Here is a 19,239-nt window from a genome sequence, read left to right as displayed (position 1 = left end):
TAAACGAGCACAGCGTTTTCAATTCTCTCACAATGATATTTCTTGGTGTGTTTTCCTGTTCAGGCTGTAGAGCCTACGACACCGACTAGACGTCGTGCGAAGAGTGTTGTGCACATATACAGGTCTGTGTTTAGTTAGGCTGGAGCCCAAAGTTGCATTCTGAAGACTTGTGGATGTGTCAGACGTCTGGTTGGATGTAACATAATGTATTATAACAGCTCTCTGTCAAGCAAAGGTGTCGGAGCGTCGGGAGATGTCCCCGTATTTCGTGTTGTTAGTCTTACTTTTTTAGCCGCAGGAATCGTCATCGCAAACAGTGTCGTGCTACTGACATACCTACGACATCAAACGGTGAGAAAGCACGTTCCGAACCTGATCATCTTCCATCTTGCCGTGGCGGATTTCGTGGTGGGATGCTGGATACTGCCCTTACAGGTCGCCGAGAACATCAAAGGGAGATGGGTATTCGGTGAAGTACTGTGCAAGATATATCTCACTGTAGTGTATTGGATCACCTCGATGCATGCTGTGATTATAATTTGCCTTACTCTGCAGCGACGCCTGGCCATAGCAAAACAGACAAAACATCGAAGTTTGCTGGGACACGTGAATGTGACAATTGCTCTGGTGATCAGCTGGATAGTTGTCTTGGCCTTTTTCATTTTCGTGGTCTTCGTGTGGCCCGTGATGACCCAAACACGAAATATAAACTATGAGAACGACTGCGCAGGAGAATTTCGTGCAAGTCTTGGCTTTACTATCTTCCTTGGGATTGCCTACTGTGCCTTGCCATGTGCCACCCTGGTCGCCCTGTGCGTCAACCTCACCAGGAAGCTGTACCTTCGCTCATTAGTGAACCGCAGAGTCCATGCATTGGTCGAGTTGAAAGACAGCTCTCAAAGTCCCGTCTACTCCATTGAACTCGAACGTGGCGCCCAAGATCCAAGGAATCCTCGAAGAAAAGCGCCACCGATACCGGCGACACAGGCGGTCTCTAGTCGAGGAAACGACAATTCCAGAAGCACTCCCATTCAAGGCGAAGAGCACGTGAGAGATCAAGAGACTGGGAGGGGGCTGAGACGGTATCTGAAGGCTTACGTTTTACTCGCCGTTTTAGTCACGTTTTATCTTCTCTCCTGGTTATCAGTGGCGACATATAATTCCATTTCCTTCATCTGTGCCTCATGCGACGAGAGATCTGTGAAATTCTACAGTGACATGGTTCTATTTGGTAATTCCTTGATAAACCCATTCCTGTATGCTGCCACCAATGTCCACTTTCGAAAGGGATTCACCAGAGTACTGGACTTTCCGAAGAGATTCTGCCGTCGGGAATAGTAAACTATTAGTAAACTATTTTTGTTTCTTTTGGGTGGGTGGTTGGGGGGGGGGGAGTGGGTGGGATGGGTTAAAATTGGTAAAAATGAACCTTTGGGAGTGATGTGATTTAGCGGCTAAGGTCTAGGAGGGTAGTGGCAGAAGGAGGGAGTGTTTTCAATGAGTGGGGGATATTTCAATAATAGGGGAAACAGTACTTTGGGGAGCATAATTTAAAGAGCAACTGAGCAGGGGGAGGGTTAGGGAGGGGGAAATCTCCTAGACTCTTCCCCACGAGGGAGCTTTTCATGTTCAGAATATAAATTCGACGATCTGGGGTACACTTTTGGTGGCATACATATTTGGAAAATTTAGTTAAGACGATGCGTTGGCAATTGTAAATTGCAAAGAATGAACAAACAAACAATATTTTTATTTTTTATTTTTGCGTGACCTCCTTTCCAGCTCAAATAAGTTGAAAATGATTACGTATAGCGCAGCGACCGAGAATTCTGCGATACCCCGTCCCATACAGCCTTCTCCTCAGGAGGAGGCTATGAAAGGGGTATCCCCCAACACAACAAGAGGGAGATTTTGCATTTTCGGTATGAATTTCAACGATCTGGTGCACACTTTGGATGGAATATAAAAAAAAAATCAAATTAATAAAACAACATGTTGCTTATTAGGCCTAATACTAAAGTCTTAAGCCCCCGTTCCACTATGCCGTTCTCGCTACGATTTGACAATTTTCTCAGATCAGGAAGGATCGGGTAAAACCTGAGCCGATCTGGACACAGTACGATGTTAGAACGCTCTAAGTACGCTGCAGTTACGACTACCACGTGCTTTCTACGCTCTTACTACGATGATTGGAAATGAGGCATTACGATCTCTGCCGCTGCAGCTACGCTTTAGAACGATGTAGATACGCTGTTTGTGCGATGTTGCCGATGTTATCCGATCGATGCACGCTGTATCTACGCTCTGCACGATCTATACGATCTTATCACGCTGTCAGCCCGTTCAGAGAGCTGAAAAGTGCCCGATGTGCCCGGATGTACCCCGATTCGACTGTCGATTTGCAGTCAGTCAACTTATTAGCATGCAGAACCGAAAAAATATACTGTGGACCTCGAAGAGGCTCCTCAACTCACGGTTCTTTTGCAGCAATGCATTGTTATAAACAAAGACGTGCTGATTTTCCATGGCTTTTTCTGGATGTCCTTGCTTTTATAGTCCGTCTTCCTCCAGTTGTAGATGATTTCATATTCTTCAAAATTCTGCTATATCCTCTTCCTCCTCTTTAAGCATCACGTGCAGTCTCTATTTCTTCGCCTTTAGGGTAGCTGCTTTACTGCTTTCTTCTCTCTTTCTTCATCTCTTCTCCTTCTTCGAAAATTTGAGCTCCTTCTTCTTCATGTTCTGCCCTGACAGGTGCAGCGACAATGCCCTCCTCCTCCTCAACAGTTCTGCCTCTCGATCTCCTTGATCTTCTTCTGGCAGACATTTTTGTGTAAGTTTTCTTCCCGTTCTTGTGCCGATGTTACTACGCTCAGAAAGACCTTGTTACGCTCATCCCGCTGCTTTTACGCTGTCACTACGCTCTCCCCGCTGCGTTTACGCTGTCACTACGCTCTCCCCGCTTGCCGTACGATTGAAAATATGTCAATCTTGATCGGGGAGATCGGGAAGAAATTTTGAACAGGTTCAAAATTTCTTCCCGATCTGAAAAAATGCCCGCTCCAACCCCGACCTCCACACGCTGCTGCTACGATGCTTCCGATCCCCGTACGCTTTTGCCGCTCTCTCCCGATCTGCTAGATCCGGCTTTAAAGCCCCCGTTCCACTATCACGATCTGGACCCCGATCTGTCCCGACACAATACACAATAACCATTTGTCTTTTCGACGTACAAAAAGTAATCAAAACACATATTTTGATAACATAAACATCTGCAACAAATAAATGGTCGTCGTAAGAGCCAAAGTGGGGGAGCATAAATCAGAGCCACTGCTTGCATTACTAATTAGGCCCCTCAAAATAAAACACATGATAATAAAGGGTTAATTAAATACACAAGAACAGAACATACACCAGAATGGTAAAAAAACCCCACTAAAACTTATACTGAAACTGAAGCTCCGCATGATGACAAAAAGATGGGATGAGAGGACACGAAATTTCCTTGATCTTTTATGTAAGAGGCAAGAGGGGAAGAAAAAAAGAATACAACAACCCACACTTACTGTTAATATTTAATACTACTTTCCTGCATGGTGATTCTCCATGCAGGGTACTGTATGACTGGACTGTTGCCTCAGTGGGCGTTTGATTGATCTTTTCAGCAATTAAACAATTTATTACTGTAAATACTGATTTTCCTCCGAATGAGTCGCACATGTACTGCACTGAATTACTTTAGAATGTTGCCTAAATGACCATTTGATTGGTGTATTCAGTCATTAAACATGATTGATTGCTGTAAATACTAGCATCCCGCCGAATGATTCTCACATGCGCTGTATAATGAATGACTGGACTGTTGCCTTAATAATAATTGATTGATCGATCTATTCAGCAATTAAAGAATTGATTGGTGGAATGAGTAATTTGCTTTGATAAACATGTCGCGTTTTTAAAGGTTTAGCGTAAACTTGAAGTAAAGCACATATCAATAACTATTTCTAAATTCTGTCCTTGCATCTCATATGTACGATTTATATGGTTTGGCGAATATTGATGAGTAAACCTGCATTATCATAATGTATTAGTTTCTGGATGACTCTTTATCTTGAATATTGATCTCTTTATCTTGGATATTTATGTGATCTGGCACTTGAGTTGAGCATCACAGTTAACAGTAACATAAACATAAACATAAAAGTAATAATTCGTGTGTCTTTTGAGGCAGAGTGACGCGAGGATGATGGAAACTTTGGTATAAATTGTGAATTGGTCAGGAATGCCATACAAAGTCTATCGCGAGGTGAAATGTATAAACTGCTATGACACTTACCGTGCAATATTTGTTTTATAAAACACAATGCACGTTTGCAGGCATGGTCCAGACTATATGATGAGGAACCTTTTTTTTTCAGAATAATGCATTCTGTTCTGTCGACCAATCGGATATGAAGAATTTTTACAGACGTTCTTTAATGGTTTCTATTACAGACTATATGTTATCAGAGAGAGAGAGAGAGAGAGAGAGAGAGTTATCATTGCCCTCATTGCACTTTTCATCGCCTAATTGATTAAGAGATTGAGTGAGTGACTGATCAGTGATGTTTAAATGGTTGTTGTCAGGTGAAGTTGGCTATTTTAAGATATATATGGCTTAATGCTTGGATCATGTACATGATAAAAAACATCCAAAAACGGTTTTTAGATAGACAAATTAATGCATTTCGTTGTTTCCGGAGAGGAGAAATATATACTTTCCCAGTGTTCGTCAGTGGAAGGGGTCGTAGCATGAGACCGACACTATCGAGTCATACAGCCCACGAGTTCGACATTGTAAAACAGAAAGGTCCATGAGTCATACAGCCCATGAGTTCAACATTAGGCAAATAAGGCCCACGAGTTCGACACTAGGTAAAAACAGCCCACGAGTTCGACGTCACAGCGCAGGGAGTAATGTGTTATAGGGACGTAGGTCTCGTGGGCCTTGTTTGCTTAATGTCGAACTCCTGGGCTAAATGACTCGTGGGCTGTGTCGCTCGTGGTGGGTCTTGTGACATGCACCCATCAGTGGAAGATCCCACGAACCTGTGCGCTCACTAATTATTACAATTTGGACGTGACGCTCAATCTTTCTGGTATGATTCTCAGATTAAATGGTCGTTTTCATGAGGTTTGAAACATGTTTGAAACAGTGTAGGCCCTACGTTTCAAACAGGCATGTTGCTTGCAGTGTAGGGACGGCAGAAACCCAATCCCGCCCCTTTTGGGAAACTGGCAGATGTTTACTTCATGATTATGTGCAATGCAAGTCGCTTCACTGGAATGTTGATATCTTACAATGTTATAGCGAAATATTCCTGCGACCAGTTAAAGATTATTGTTGGCGTCCCTCTCTATGTTATTGATGGAATAGACTCTATTCCATTTGAATGAGATAGGAACATTTGTTTTTAAAAGCTATTTTTCATTTATCCATTTATTTTTCTTTGGAAAAATTACTGGGTGAATGATGGCATATTAGGGATTATCATCATTCTATTCATTGCGAATGACAGTGTCATGTTGATTGATTGATTGATTGATTGATTGATTGATTGATTGATTGATTGATGGATTGATAGATTTATCTCGGCATTTCTTTTCCCATGCATGCATAAATGTAACACAAAGTCAATGGAACAAAGTTAATGAGTACAATTTTGTTTGACCCTAACAGTTAAAATAAGTGATTGATTCATATATTGTACGACATGATTTATGATAATATTTTTAATGCAAATGTAAATTTTCATGCATATAATGCAAATTTAAGAATCACTGTCATGTAGGTCCTATACATGCCGTGCAAAAGACAAATCAAGCAGCTCTCAATATAACATAAATTGTCAAATACACGGGATGATGGTCATCATCATAAGCAAACGCTTGACGAGGATAATGGCCTCAAAAAATAGCTGTCAAACAGTGTACGACAAGACGGGGAAGTGGATACTCGACTCGCCATTCAATGAGAGAAGAAAAAAAATGAACGACAAAAACAAAGTGTAGTGGTGCATCGTGCAAAATGCGGGGAATTATAAATGCATCAGCCTTTTGTGAAAGGCATGTTTTCGCAGGCAGCGTGAAATATGGTATTCACGCCAGATAACTCGATGCATCCTGGTCTGGAACTTGTTTACATAATGAATAAAATCCATCGCTCCTTGAGATAAAGATCAACATGGCGGTAGTACAGATAACATAGTCAAAAAACATCTTGCACATTTCGCAGTATCATTGCTACTCATTGATGTCAAACGCTTGAGAGCAGATTATTGTGAGATAGCACATAGTCTTCATTCCACACTAAAAATACACGACTTTTGCCATTGCTGGACTATCACTGTCGGATTCAGCAATAATTATTGCTTGCGAATCCTTATGAGGACCGACGCGATGAAGAAATGATAGGCAGGCACAAACAAACCTGACAACCTTAAACAATGTTATAGATCCATTCATTAAAAAGAAGAAGAACAGCTTAAAGATAATCTTATGATGCTTAATCAGTATATGCTTGGTCATTAAGAACATGTTGCCATTCACCTGTTTTATCTTTTTCTTTTCTATTCACTGCTAAGCCTATAATTCAAGTATAAGGCCCCCAAACCGGGCATACACAACAAACACGAATATAAAAGACACATCCATTACCACAGACCCAGGACTCATCTCCATACAAACTCTTCACATTTTTGCACAATGCACCGCTGCACGTTTTCTGTCTTCATTCTTTCTTTCTCTCTCTCTCTCTCTCTCTCTCTCTCTCTCTCTCTCTCTCTCTCTGTGTGTCTATAGCTATCTCCACCCAGTGAGGGTGATTTGAGTTTATTCCCTGAATTTATGTTATTGTTGAGACAACTATTTTTGAGGCCATTGTCATCGTCAAGCGTTTGCTTATATGATGATGGCCTCTTGTATTTCGGTTATATACTTTCAGAGTTGTTTTATTTCTCTTTTGAACAGCAGGTGATTATTTAGTTTGTGTATGGATGAAATATATACCTGCTCTTCTTTATTTTGCATTATCATGGAATAATGCTGCATACGTGAAATAATCACCTCCCTATTTCAACTGTTATGTTCAAATGATAACTGTTCTCGAATAGTTTGTTCAATTGACTATGTGTCAAATTTATGTACGAGTAACATCGATTAATCAACCAAATACCATCGTACTGGCGTTTAGTAGCTCCCGTCGGTGCATTGTGTTTCTTGTGCAATTTTCAGATTATCATCCTTGTGCAATTTGTCAAAAAGCTCATTAAAATTTGAGTGTTTTTTTTTTCTCTCCCATCAATTCCTGTACTCCACTAGTTTTGCATTTGGCATTCACGATTACAGTCTCAATTCATCAAAGTGAAGGCCAGTTTTAAAAAAGAAAGAAAAAAAGAATGCACACTGTTGATAATTTTGTGAAATAACTTACAGTTACTGCTATCTTTGTTGGATGTGTATACATATAAATAAATAAATAAATAAATAAATAAATAAATAAATAAATAAATAAATAAATGAATATATATATATAATATATATATGTATATGTATATATATATGTATATGTATATATATATATATATGTATATGTGTATATATATATATATATATATATATATATCCCTAGTTGGCACCTTAGGGAGACATATTGGGGGGAAGTGTCTTCATTAGGGAGACAACTGGTCATTAAGGAGACAATTTTCGTGTCTCCATTGCGTAAATTGTCATTGAACATGTATTTTAAAATTTGCATATAAAACAAATGGAAATGTCTTCCAAATGACCCATCTAGGAGCATATATATATATATATATATATATATATATACAGACTAAGTATGCACAGTATATTACAGAGAAGCAAAAGTTCTGATTTTGAGAATCATACCAGACTTCTGAGTAACTAGCGAGATATAAAATGTACTTTATTCAAGAAATACACTCCGAATAACATAATGTACGAACATGATATCAACTAAACATATGATGGTATATAATTTTTTTTTTCATCTCAGCAATTGATAAAGTGCTACTCACATTCTTTTACTATGCAACAACACAGAAATACATTAACTGTGATCGTAATTAATGAACTCTCTGCAGGAAATAAAAAAAAAATCTTGCTACAAAATTGAAAGACATACATATACTGCTGTAAAGAAAGAGCAAGATGTATACCGATGTCTATATTCTTAAATGGAAATTAATAAGTACATGTTACACTACACATAATCTTTATCCCTTACTGTTCCTAAGGCTACTTGTGTATCAGTGTATGTATACTTTAATTCATGTCTATACGTATACACACAAACATGAATGACAGTGTAGAAAGACACTGGTAAAATTACACCATACAAACGACATGTCCCTTTACTCCCAAGTCAGTGTCCCAAGTAACTTCCATTGATTCCAGTTGTGTGACAAAAATACAAGAATGAATTGTTATTTTAGTATCAGAGAGGGATTTTATGCAATTCAACATTTTCTACGTGCCATACGCTGACAAGGTATAAACTTTGTTCAGTGGAAGCTGAAAAGATTCATATCAAGAGAAATATCCTCCCTCCCCCCCCAAAAAAAAACCCCACAAACAAAACAACAACAACACAACATCTTTCATCCTTTTTTCCTACTTATCTAATATATTACAAACGGAATCACATATAACTTAATCATTAATTGCAGAAATAATCATGATAGTATTCATAATTTGCATTTATATAATTTGCATTCATGTAACGCATAGTAATCTATAAGATTCTCTATGCGCTTTACATGACTTCCATCTTATAGGTGTACATCAGAAAACAGTAAAACCATATTCCCAAAAACTTCCCATAACTAGATTTTTACTTGCACAAGTTTTCTAGGCTGTTATAAGTACGATACATGTATATATACTCTAGCAGTCAAACAACTTTGCACAACGATTATATAACATTCATGAAATATCTGTAAAAGTTGAGCACAACAGCTAACATTTACAACAAATACTTTTGCTGCAATTCTACTCCAAATACAAAATTCAGATTATGAGTTATTTTCCTGTTTAAAAAAAAAATATCCTCACAAACAAGTCATGTCATGCCTTTGATTGCTTCATGATTGTTTCATAGTCATGACAGAAAGGGGAAAAGAGTTCTGCATATCTACAATGTATTTTTCTCATTTGGGGATTATAAGAATGCAACACTGGATGAATGTTCTATACATACAGTTCTCCTGCATCAAGATGAGACATTGATAATATCTGCAGCTAAGATTCTGCTCCTTTTCGACAAGGATCGTTCTGTCAAAAGCTGACTCATTCAGCCTACTACAGACCTACAGTGTACAACGACAACAGCACTACAAACAAACCAGAGACCGTAAAAACTGGAGTGAGTTCAGATGATTTCACCATGGCAACTAATGAAGCGGTACAGCGGCAAATAAATTCAGAGAGCACTTTCACTTATTGCTCTAGCAGGAAATGGGAGGGTTGAAAGACACACATCATCTGAGCAATGGCAATATTATCCCCCAGGCCTTGACCATTATTAATGACTTCCAGCCAATTTCTGAAAGTGAGATGCATGCCCATGTACCAATAAATTTCTACAGTCAACCTCGCTTAAGTCGACCTCGCATAAGTCAAATAATGGTCTGAGTCAATCTTGCATAAGTCGAATAATCATCTAAGTTGACCTCGCATAAGCTGAATAATTGTCAAAGGTGCTTTGAAGTCATTTCCTCTTTATATTCTACTGATTTTAATCCCTCATAAATCAAATTCTCTCTACAGTTGACGTTATTTCTTCAGTCCAAATAGTTTTCACTTAAGCAAGGTTGACTGTGCATGTCTGTTGACATCCACTGTGCGTGCTAGCATGTGTACACACCAGTAAAAACAAGGTAAAAAGGTCATAATTTGACAATGCAGGATACACTAGCAATATTCATACAGATTAGAGTAGGATATCAAATCTATTCTGCAAGGTTCTGTGCTACTTTCAGTATTCCAGACAGTACCCTCACCTTATATATCACCTCCACAGATGGTCAATGTTTAGTTATACATGAATAATTTCAATATTCTCAATGTTCATCTCCAACTGAAATGGTTCCATACCCATGCCATAAAATGTGGTATGATATGGCTGTACAAATAAGCTATTTTAGACATGATAGTTGTTGTCCAGAAATTGTCACAGATATCACTCTTGACAACAACAACAACAACAACAACAACAACTACTACAACAACTACAAATATTTGGCTGTTCTTCCTTTGTCCTCGTGATGGGAGTCAATGAAGGGAGAACCATGAAAATTTGTTCTCAGCAGACAAAAAGGAAAGAAAATTACTACCACTATTACAGTATTACATACACGAAGAGCTAAACATTCATATGTCCTGTACACATACAATTCATGTACTGCATAAATTTGACTTTGTTCATGTACAAATCTGCAAGCTTCCAAGGAGCTGCAACTGCAGTTGGGATTACTGCAACAAGTAACAAGTAACTAATTATTCAATACATACCTACTTTTCTCATTTCTTGTAAGTATCAACACATATTAATAACACATTCATAAGCACATGATTACATCTCTCTCCTACTGCATACATACAGGGATGCCAAGTTCAAAAAAATTTTATGAGTGAGATTTTCATGACTTGGCATCTCGGCATGCGAATGTGCGTGCAAGCGAGGGTGTGGGAGGGGTTTTTCCCCTGTGGCCTCCCACGGAAGGAAGCTTTTTCAATTTTTAGCTCTTAATGGTGCGATCAGGTGCATACTTAAGTGACTATTTTTGACTTATTTTGAAAGACAAAAGGGAAATATACCTTCATTTGCAACTATCACTTTAATCTTTCGAGCTATACTCATTATTATAGGCCCAAGTTGCAGACTTGGCCCGATGTGTGAGAAAAATGGGTGTCAACTGTCATGCGTGAGATTGCCCCTAAATGCTTAAGTCTCACGCAGAATGCGTGAGACTTGGTAGCTCTGTACATACTATGTACCATGTGCAATTATTTTAATAGTATTTCAAATCTTCACACTCTCTCTGACATAATTGGTACAGGCAAAATAAGTATTCAACAGTATAACATCATCCTTTGCTTGATGTGCATATCCAACATCAATCACTCAGTAATCAGTATGAAAATACCAAAATAACAATATCTCTAATAGATTTGAGAAAGTTTAAGCAGCTGAGCATGGCTAGATCTGAATGATTCAACACAAGCTACTGCTGACTACAATGTACATGATTTACATGTTTTGGAAAGATATAGCATGTGATATAACTTGATTATTCATCTATGCGACGCACATACATAAGCAACTATATTCAATTGTCAAAAAACTAATACAAGGCAAGCGCTGGAACTGATACATCAGTACACCTTTACAAAGGCCAAATGATTAACAAGAGACACTGCATGTTCTGCCTATATCTAAAGATGCACATACAAAACAAAACATGGTTAGAAATATAATTCTTTGACTTATTCTTGGCATCATTGGCAAACAATATATGCCTATATCTACAGATGCACATAGTATTATTAAAAAAAAGTGGTTAGATATTTGACTAATTCTTTGACTTACACTATTCTTTGCATCATTGCAAAACAAAGAATACCTATATCTAAAATGCAAATACAAAAACATGGTTAGAAATATAATTCTTTGCCTTACACTCGACATCATTGGCAAACAATACTATCTAAATGGCTATATATATATGGTTGCACACACACAAAAATAAAAAATTAGAAATTTGCCTTATTCACTAACTTATTCTCAGCATCATTAGCAAACAAAGCATACCTAACATCTACAGATGCACATATGAAAACACAGATAGACATTTGTGTAGAAGTTATTTCATAATTGTCTCCGACATCACAACATGAATGTGGCTCTTCCTATCAGCGCTTTGAATATGAACTTCAAGTTGACCAAAGCTGCTATCATGACACATCTTGCATAATCTTCTACACTAAGGGGGGGGGGGGGGGGGCAATCAATCTTTTATCTGTGCCTCAGTGGTCATATCAGATCAAGAGCCTAGTAACCACCTGTGTTTACAGAACCTGGTCTGTGAAATGTTTGAAGTTATTTCCAACTACAACAATACAACTCTACAACAAAATCTAGTGAAATGCAATACACATATGAATTCAAAACTAGCTCTTCTTTCCCCCTTCCCACTCCCCTCCCCCCCACCTCAAAAAAAAAAAAAAGTATGATGTCCAACTTAAATTCAAACTGGCAAACAGACATATCTTGTATGATTTTCTTTTCTTGATTATTAAACACATTTGAGGATGAGTTGATGTTGCCATAACCCATGCTTCCCATAGACACCTGCCAAGTAAACTTGGATCTACTAGGTCCTCAGTGGGTTAAAGGGACGGGGGAACAATCAATCTTTTACATCTGTGTCTCACTTCCATAGGTCACCTTCAATCAAGAGCTCAGCCACCTCCATCCAGGTGCTGGTCCTTGCAATGTCCAGTTCTCTGACCACGTGGGTGTCCTGCTGGACAAAGTCCTTCAGCTTGGTGGGAATGTCCTGCACCCACAGCCTCTCGGCGGCAGCGATTACCACGGCAACGACGAGGATGATGATGATCTTGAGAGCCATCTTGAGTCCTTTATGAAAGAGAGCAGGGGGAGAATTCTGTTTATCATAGTTTTTTGTTTGTTTGTTTGTTTCATTTTCCATCTGAGAAGATGGCTGGATAGATGTACTAGCTGCATGGTCTTCCATGGGGTCCAGTTGGATGTGAGGCGGAACCTCTTCATTGGGTTGAACACCCTGCTCTTTGCGATGAATGAATGAAGTGGGATCTTTTACGTGCATGGGTTGTGACATTCTCACACACAGGACCTCCATTTAATGTCCTATCTGAGGGACAGAGTGTTTTGCCTCTTAGCACTAGACGGGACGGCACGATTACACTCAACACTGCTCAGCCACACTCAGGGGAGTCGCACCTGGGGTCATTTGGATTGGGAGGCAGACACACTAGCGACTGAGCAAGATCTGATCAGAAAATTTGAACCAAAATGGCTCAGACACACAAAGTGTACTAAATTTCTTCTAATGACAGCAATATTCACAGTCATTCCATATTTTGAACTGATGGGACATCAAAGTGGAAAAGTTTAATTCTTGAAAGAAAGATTATTCAGAGGGGGGAAGGTTCAGGTGTGAGTTTCTTTGCTTTGTCTTCAGCTACAAATTAAATTTGTTATGATTGCAACTGCTGATCTGCAAATCAGCAATCACATCGGAAAAAAGGAACCAGTGGGATCAAACCTGTCCTCTACTGCTTACCGGGAAGCAACACTACCACCAGGTTGTCCCTGGTTGCCGGCAGTAACACAATGAACATGGAACAAATACCCAAGCTCCAAAATTCCGACATTGTTATGTTAAGTCATCAAAGGCGGACAAGGCAAATTAAATCAAAGAAAGATATTATTCAGAGGGGTGAAGGTTCAGGTGTAAGTTTCTTCAATTTGTCTCCCTCTACAAGTAATAGTAGATGACAGGTTCGAGTCCTGCTGGTTCCTGTTTTCTGCCATGTTTGCTAATTTACAGATCAGCAGTTGCAATCTTAAAAAAATTAATTTGTAGAGAGAGAAAAATTGAAGAAACTTACACCCGAGTTCAATTCTTGTACTGATGCCTACATTGATAATCATAGGGTACCACACAGTTACCTTGGTTATGAAATTTGCTGAGAATATCTACACATGCTTTGTGACAGACAGAGCAAGAAAGACGAAATACATGATGATGAATGACTCCAGATGATGAATGATCGCATTGGCTCACTAAAGGGATTGTATAGTTTTGGTTGAGATGGGGCTTCAGGTTTCCAACTTTTTTTTAGTGAGATAATGAGAAAGCTCTTATGAAATATGAAAGAGTGTACAATTCTATTAACAAAAAGGAATTCAAAGTCTACTTGATGAAAATTGGTTTTGAATTGGTTGAGATTTCCAAAAACAAAGAGGTCCTGATAAAATGTGGGACTCACCTTTTACATAGACGATTTTGTTTTACTTTGTTTTTGAATATCTCAGCCATTTCAAAACCAATTCTCATCAAATAAACTTTATTTCCTCATAGAATTGTATACTCTTTCATATTTCAGAAGTGGTTTCTTATAATCTCGTAAAAAGTTAAAATCTGAATACACCATCTCAGCCACAACCTTTACATTTATTCTATTGTAAATTTGATATATTGAGTGGTCCAAATTCCTATAACCTTGTCTTTCATGTGAGTCCCTTTTTTCCAAAAAACACAATTATTTTGAATAATTGGTTTCATGATGTATGCATCTTCTTTTTTTTTTTGGGGGGGGGGGGTAATACATTCTACGTTTTGTTTTCTTTTAATTTGTATTGGTAACAAACATGTGCTATTGGAAATAAAATTTCATTTGAGTTGAATTGAATTGAAAACAATACCATCCCTTTAAGACTTCTGATCTGACGAGCTACTGAAGCAGAAAATGTAAACTTACCCAGCGAATGAATGCCAGCATTCTTGATGAATGCAAAGAATTTTGCCGGATGCACATGCCGGAAAAGCTTGAGTTCATTGTCAATCTCCTGCCAATGAAAAAAATAAATCTTCACTCAGCCAAGCCCATTACAGCCAATACTTTTTGCATTAATATCATTATTATTACAATTATTTATTCCACCAGGTAAAGAATGAAGGATAAATATCCTAAACATTACAAACATGAAACAAAAACCAGAATGAACATTACAAAGGGATACACTGCACTGTATATGTTACACAAAATGAAAAAGAAGATGAAGAAGAAACGAGAAATGTCGCTATGGCGACTGATGCCTCCGCCATAATGCATGATTCTCCCAATAGGTGTATAGGACAATGTCTTCAAAATGTGTGATGACAGTTTCACATGACTGGCAAAATATTGAAATGACAGGTTTGTCAGATATATCTTGAAATTTAGTTGAATGTTCACTTTCCTTGAACTAGGTTTGCTATAATTGTCTATGAAAGAGTTCAGGTACATGTATTTGGGGAATTGAGGATTTTTACTTAACTTCTGACTGACCCTTTTATAAGTTTATGCATTGAGTAATTTTAAAGGTATGAAGAAAGAGTGTAATTTCACAGTGCAAAATAGATATTTTTTTTTGCATTAAAACCTTGCTTTGACCCTTAACCTTTGACCTTTGACCTTCTTTGTTGTTCATTTTCCATCTGCGAAGATGGCTGGATAGCCCATATTCAGCTACACTAAGCTGGCCTTCCATGGGGTCCAGTTGGATGTGGGGTGGGACCACTTCACCGGGTTAGACACCCTGCTCTTTGCGATGAATGAATGAAGCGGGGTCTTTTACGTGCATGAGCTGTGACTCTCTCATACACGGGACCTCCATTTTATGTCCTATCCGAGGGACAGAGTGTTTTGCCTCTTGCTAGAGGGGACGGTATGTTTACACACAACATTGCTCAGTCCAGACTCGGGTTCGAACCCGGGCCGCGTGATCGTGAGGCAGACGCGCTACCGACTGAGCCAACTCACCGCCCTGGCAGGAAATTTCTGGCAGGAAATTTCCAAGAGAATCTCCATTAGGTAATACATGTACACATTGTATATTGAATTTTAAAAATAATAATGCAAGCATTGCATATGTATACTAGTATATGAGGGAAATAGTAAAATATTGAGGAGTTGACTTTGACCTTTGACCCCCTGACTATTGACCCATGACCCCTATATTCCCTAGATAATCCCTGCCAGCCAGTACATGCGTACATATGTACCAAGTTCCATGAAGATAGTTGTACAGGTGTACATTGAACCATTTGCGAGAAAAGTGAAATTATAACATTTTCACCTAACCTTTGACCTTTTGACCTTTGACCTTATGACATGAAACTCTCTCTGGAGAATCTTTATGCAGTAGTACATGTCTACACTAAGTTTTAAGAAAATACCCTTGGGCATGGCATGGATATCGGGGAAATGGCAACATTTTTAGCATTTGACCTTGAAGTTTTGACCTTTGACCTCTTGCCAATGTCACTTAAATTTACTCAACTAATTGCCTCATCATACATCATCCTTGGACCAAGTTTGGGGAAAGCTGCTCCATCCAGTTTTGAGTTACATGTATCACATAAATAGATAAATTTTAGGATTTGACCTTGATCTTTGACCTTTGACCTCTGTTCGATTTCACTAAAAAAATCAATGAAGTAATTGTCTCACCATACATTATCTTCGGACAAAGTTTGGTGAAATTTGCAAGACCCAGTCTTGAGTTATCGCGTAAATAGATACAATTTCATGATTTGATCTTGACGTTTGACCTTTGGTCAATTTCACCCAAAATCTAATCAAGTAATTGCCCCATCATACTTTATACTTGGACCAAGTTTGGCAAAATTCCAGTCAATATTACTCAAGTTATCGCGTAAACGAATGCAGACGGACGTATGGACGTACAGACATACGGATGTACGGATGGACGGACAACCCAAAAACATAATGCCTCCGGCACCACTTCGTGGCGGAGGCATAATAAGTGGAGACAACATGTGCTTCAGGTACACAAAATTAAAGATATCACAACAAGCAAAAATATCACTCCAAGAACGATATTGCACCCAAGAACATTCACAAACATCAATTCTACCCGTGCAATCATTGTGTTATGTCATTTTATCAAGCATTTCGCACTACATCGAAGAAAGTGACAGTTCAACATCGTATGCATCTTTCCATTAGTTTGTATGTGTGTAGCAACTGCATCAAAACTCATGAATATATGTTTACAGTAGCTTGTGCTGATCGGATGATTTTCAATGAACAAAACTGGATCAGAATATTGCTCAAGGTGTCAAGAGGCCCTCGGTGTAAGCACCTTAGGTCATCTGGCTCTACTCTACGGACTCCAAGAGTGCCAGGGTCATTGATAAGAGGTATCTTTCTCCCAGACATTTACTGCTCTCTTGAGTTTAATTACACAAAATTCCCTTCCCCAGCAAAAACAGGTTTGTTTTTTTCCCCCAAATTCTCCAGTGGGGAAATTTCTCTCAAATTCTTTGAGGAAATGATATGAAACAAGCTCGCAAATAGAAAATCATATCTGTTAACATGAAAATTTTTGTGGCACACATATTTTCCTGCATTTTGAGCTACTATTGGCTAGCATGAATTTTAACACCTGTGAAAACATCTTCACAATTTTCTCTGCACATTTTGAACAGGTTGACAATGGGGCAGTGCAAATTCAAGACCCTGAAAATAAGTTTTTGAGTTGCTCAGTGCGAGAAATTATTCGCGTGCAAATAAAGACGTTTACAGAATTATGCTCAACTTACGTTTTCCAATGAGGTGTCAGTGGCTGCCGTGAAGATATCCTCCTCAAAATCGCTTGGGAGCATGACGGGAAACTCTTCCTCGATGTTAACCTTTGAAAGAGAAATGGAGAAACGTATATCAATTGGTTTGGTCTAGAAAGTAAAAAGTCACCACAGCTAGTGTACAAGTGACCCTGCATCACAAAACAACCAAAATGTTGCCAGACATGGATTATTTTAGTTAGAGGCAGATTTTGAAAGCTTACGCTCTGAGCTTTAAAATGGCATATAACTCTATCAGGGCTCGACACTAACTTTTATTTTTGGTGGCCTGATCGGGCCACCAAAATCATGGATTTGTATTTTATGGTGGCCCGAAAGTAATATCTGGTGGCCCGAAAAAAAATCAAGAAAAACATAAAAAAACTAAATCGGTCCTACTAAACATAGAAACAAAAATATTAAGCATTAAAGAAGTAATACAGGTACCCATGTCCAAAACAAGTGAATAGAAAATTCAATCATCTTACCGTTATTCTGGGTTCTAAGATTTAGCAAAGAGGCTTATATATTTAGATTTTATGCTATTTTCGTAGTCAAAACTTCCGTTTGAAATGAGAAAGTCGGAGCATTTACAGACATTTGTAAACATCCGACATTTGTTTTAGCATTGTAAAGAGCCGAAAGTTAAAGTTATTCGTTTCTGATTGTAAAAGCAATCATCCAACACTTACTAGTATTTTAGCACCTAGCTTACGGAGCTGATTGTTACCGTTAATCATTTTTAAATGTCAAAGAAAACAACCGACATTCATTTTAGCATCTTACGGAGCTGAATGTTATCCCTATTCATTTCTGAACGTGAAAGCAAACATGCGCTATTCATTTTAGCATCTAACTGAACCGATTGAAACCGTTAATCATTTTTAAATGTACAAGCAACAATCTATTATTCATTTCCAAATTTAAAAGCAAACATCCGGCATTTATTTTATCATCGTACGGAGCCGAATGTCAATGCTGTCCACTTCTGAAAGTGAAATGAATCATCTGACAATTATTTTAGCATCATACGGAGCTGAATGTTACTGTTTTTCATTTTTGAACGTCAAGGCAGACATCAGACATTTATTTTACCTTCAAACGCAGCTGAATGTTACTGCTATTCATTTCGAAATGTAAAAGCAAATATCCGACATTTATTTTAGCATCGTATGGAGCAGAGCATTACTGATATTCACTTCCAAACGTAAAAGCAACAATCTGACATTTATTTTGCCATATTCTGGAGCCGAATGTTATTGCTATTTACTTTCAAAAGAAAGAGCACACATCCGACATTATTTTATTTAATCATCGTACGGAGTTGAATATTATTGTTATTCATTTCCGAACGTCAAAGGGATCATTCCACGTTTATTTTAGCATCTTACGGAGTTGAATTTTATTATTCACTTCCGAATGTCAAAGCAAACATTCGACATTCATTCCAGCCGCGGAGCCGAATGCAATCCCTATTCATTTCCGAAAGCAAAATCAAATATCTGACATTAATTTTAGCACCGTTCAGAGCTGAATGTTACCGTTATTCATTTCCAAAAGTATAAGCAAACATCCGATATTTATTTTAGTATCATACGGAGTCGAATATTACCGTTATTCATTTCTAAAATAAAAAGCAAACATTGACATTTATTTTAGCATCTTACGGAGCCAATTGTTACCGCCGTTCTTCCAAAATTAAAGGCAAACATCCGACTTTTTTTTTGTGGCCCAGTCGGGCCACCAAAATCTTCATTTCTGATATTTTGGTGGCCCGACG

At 38.3% G+C, this 19,239-nt stretch overlaps 1 protein-coding gene across 1 annotated transcript; it reads left to right on the top strand.

Annotated features, from left to right (window-relative positions):
* Positions 1 to 204: 204 nt before the first annotated feature.
* Positions 205 to 1,338, top strand: LOC139729961 (histamine H3 receptor-like). The gene has a single exon (XM_071640879.1). The coding sequence runs from the start codon at positions 205 to 207 to the stop codon at positions 1,336 to 1,338; it is 1,134 nt and encodes a 377-aa protein (XP_071496980.1).
* Positions 1,339 to 19,239: the final 17,901 nt, after the last annotated feature.

Source organism: Diadema antillarum, unplaced genomic scaffold, assembly GCF_040938485.1.
Source record: "Diadema antillarum isolate AM-2024a unplaced genomic scaffold, OU_Dant_1.0 seq00000275_RagTag, whole genome shotgun sequence".
NCBI lineage: Eukaryota > Metazoa > Echinodermata > Echinoidea > Diadematoida > Diadematidae > Diadema > Diadema antillarum.
This window is presented reverse-complemented; position numbering and strand designations above follow the sequence as displayed.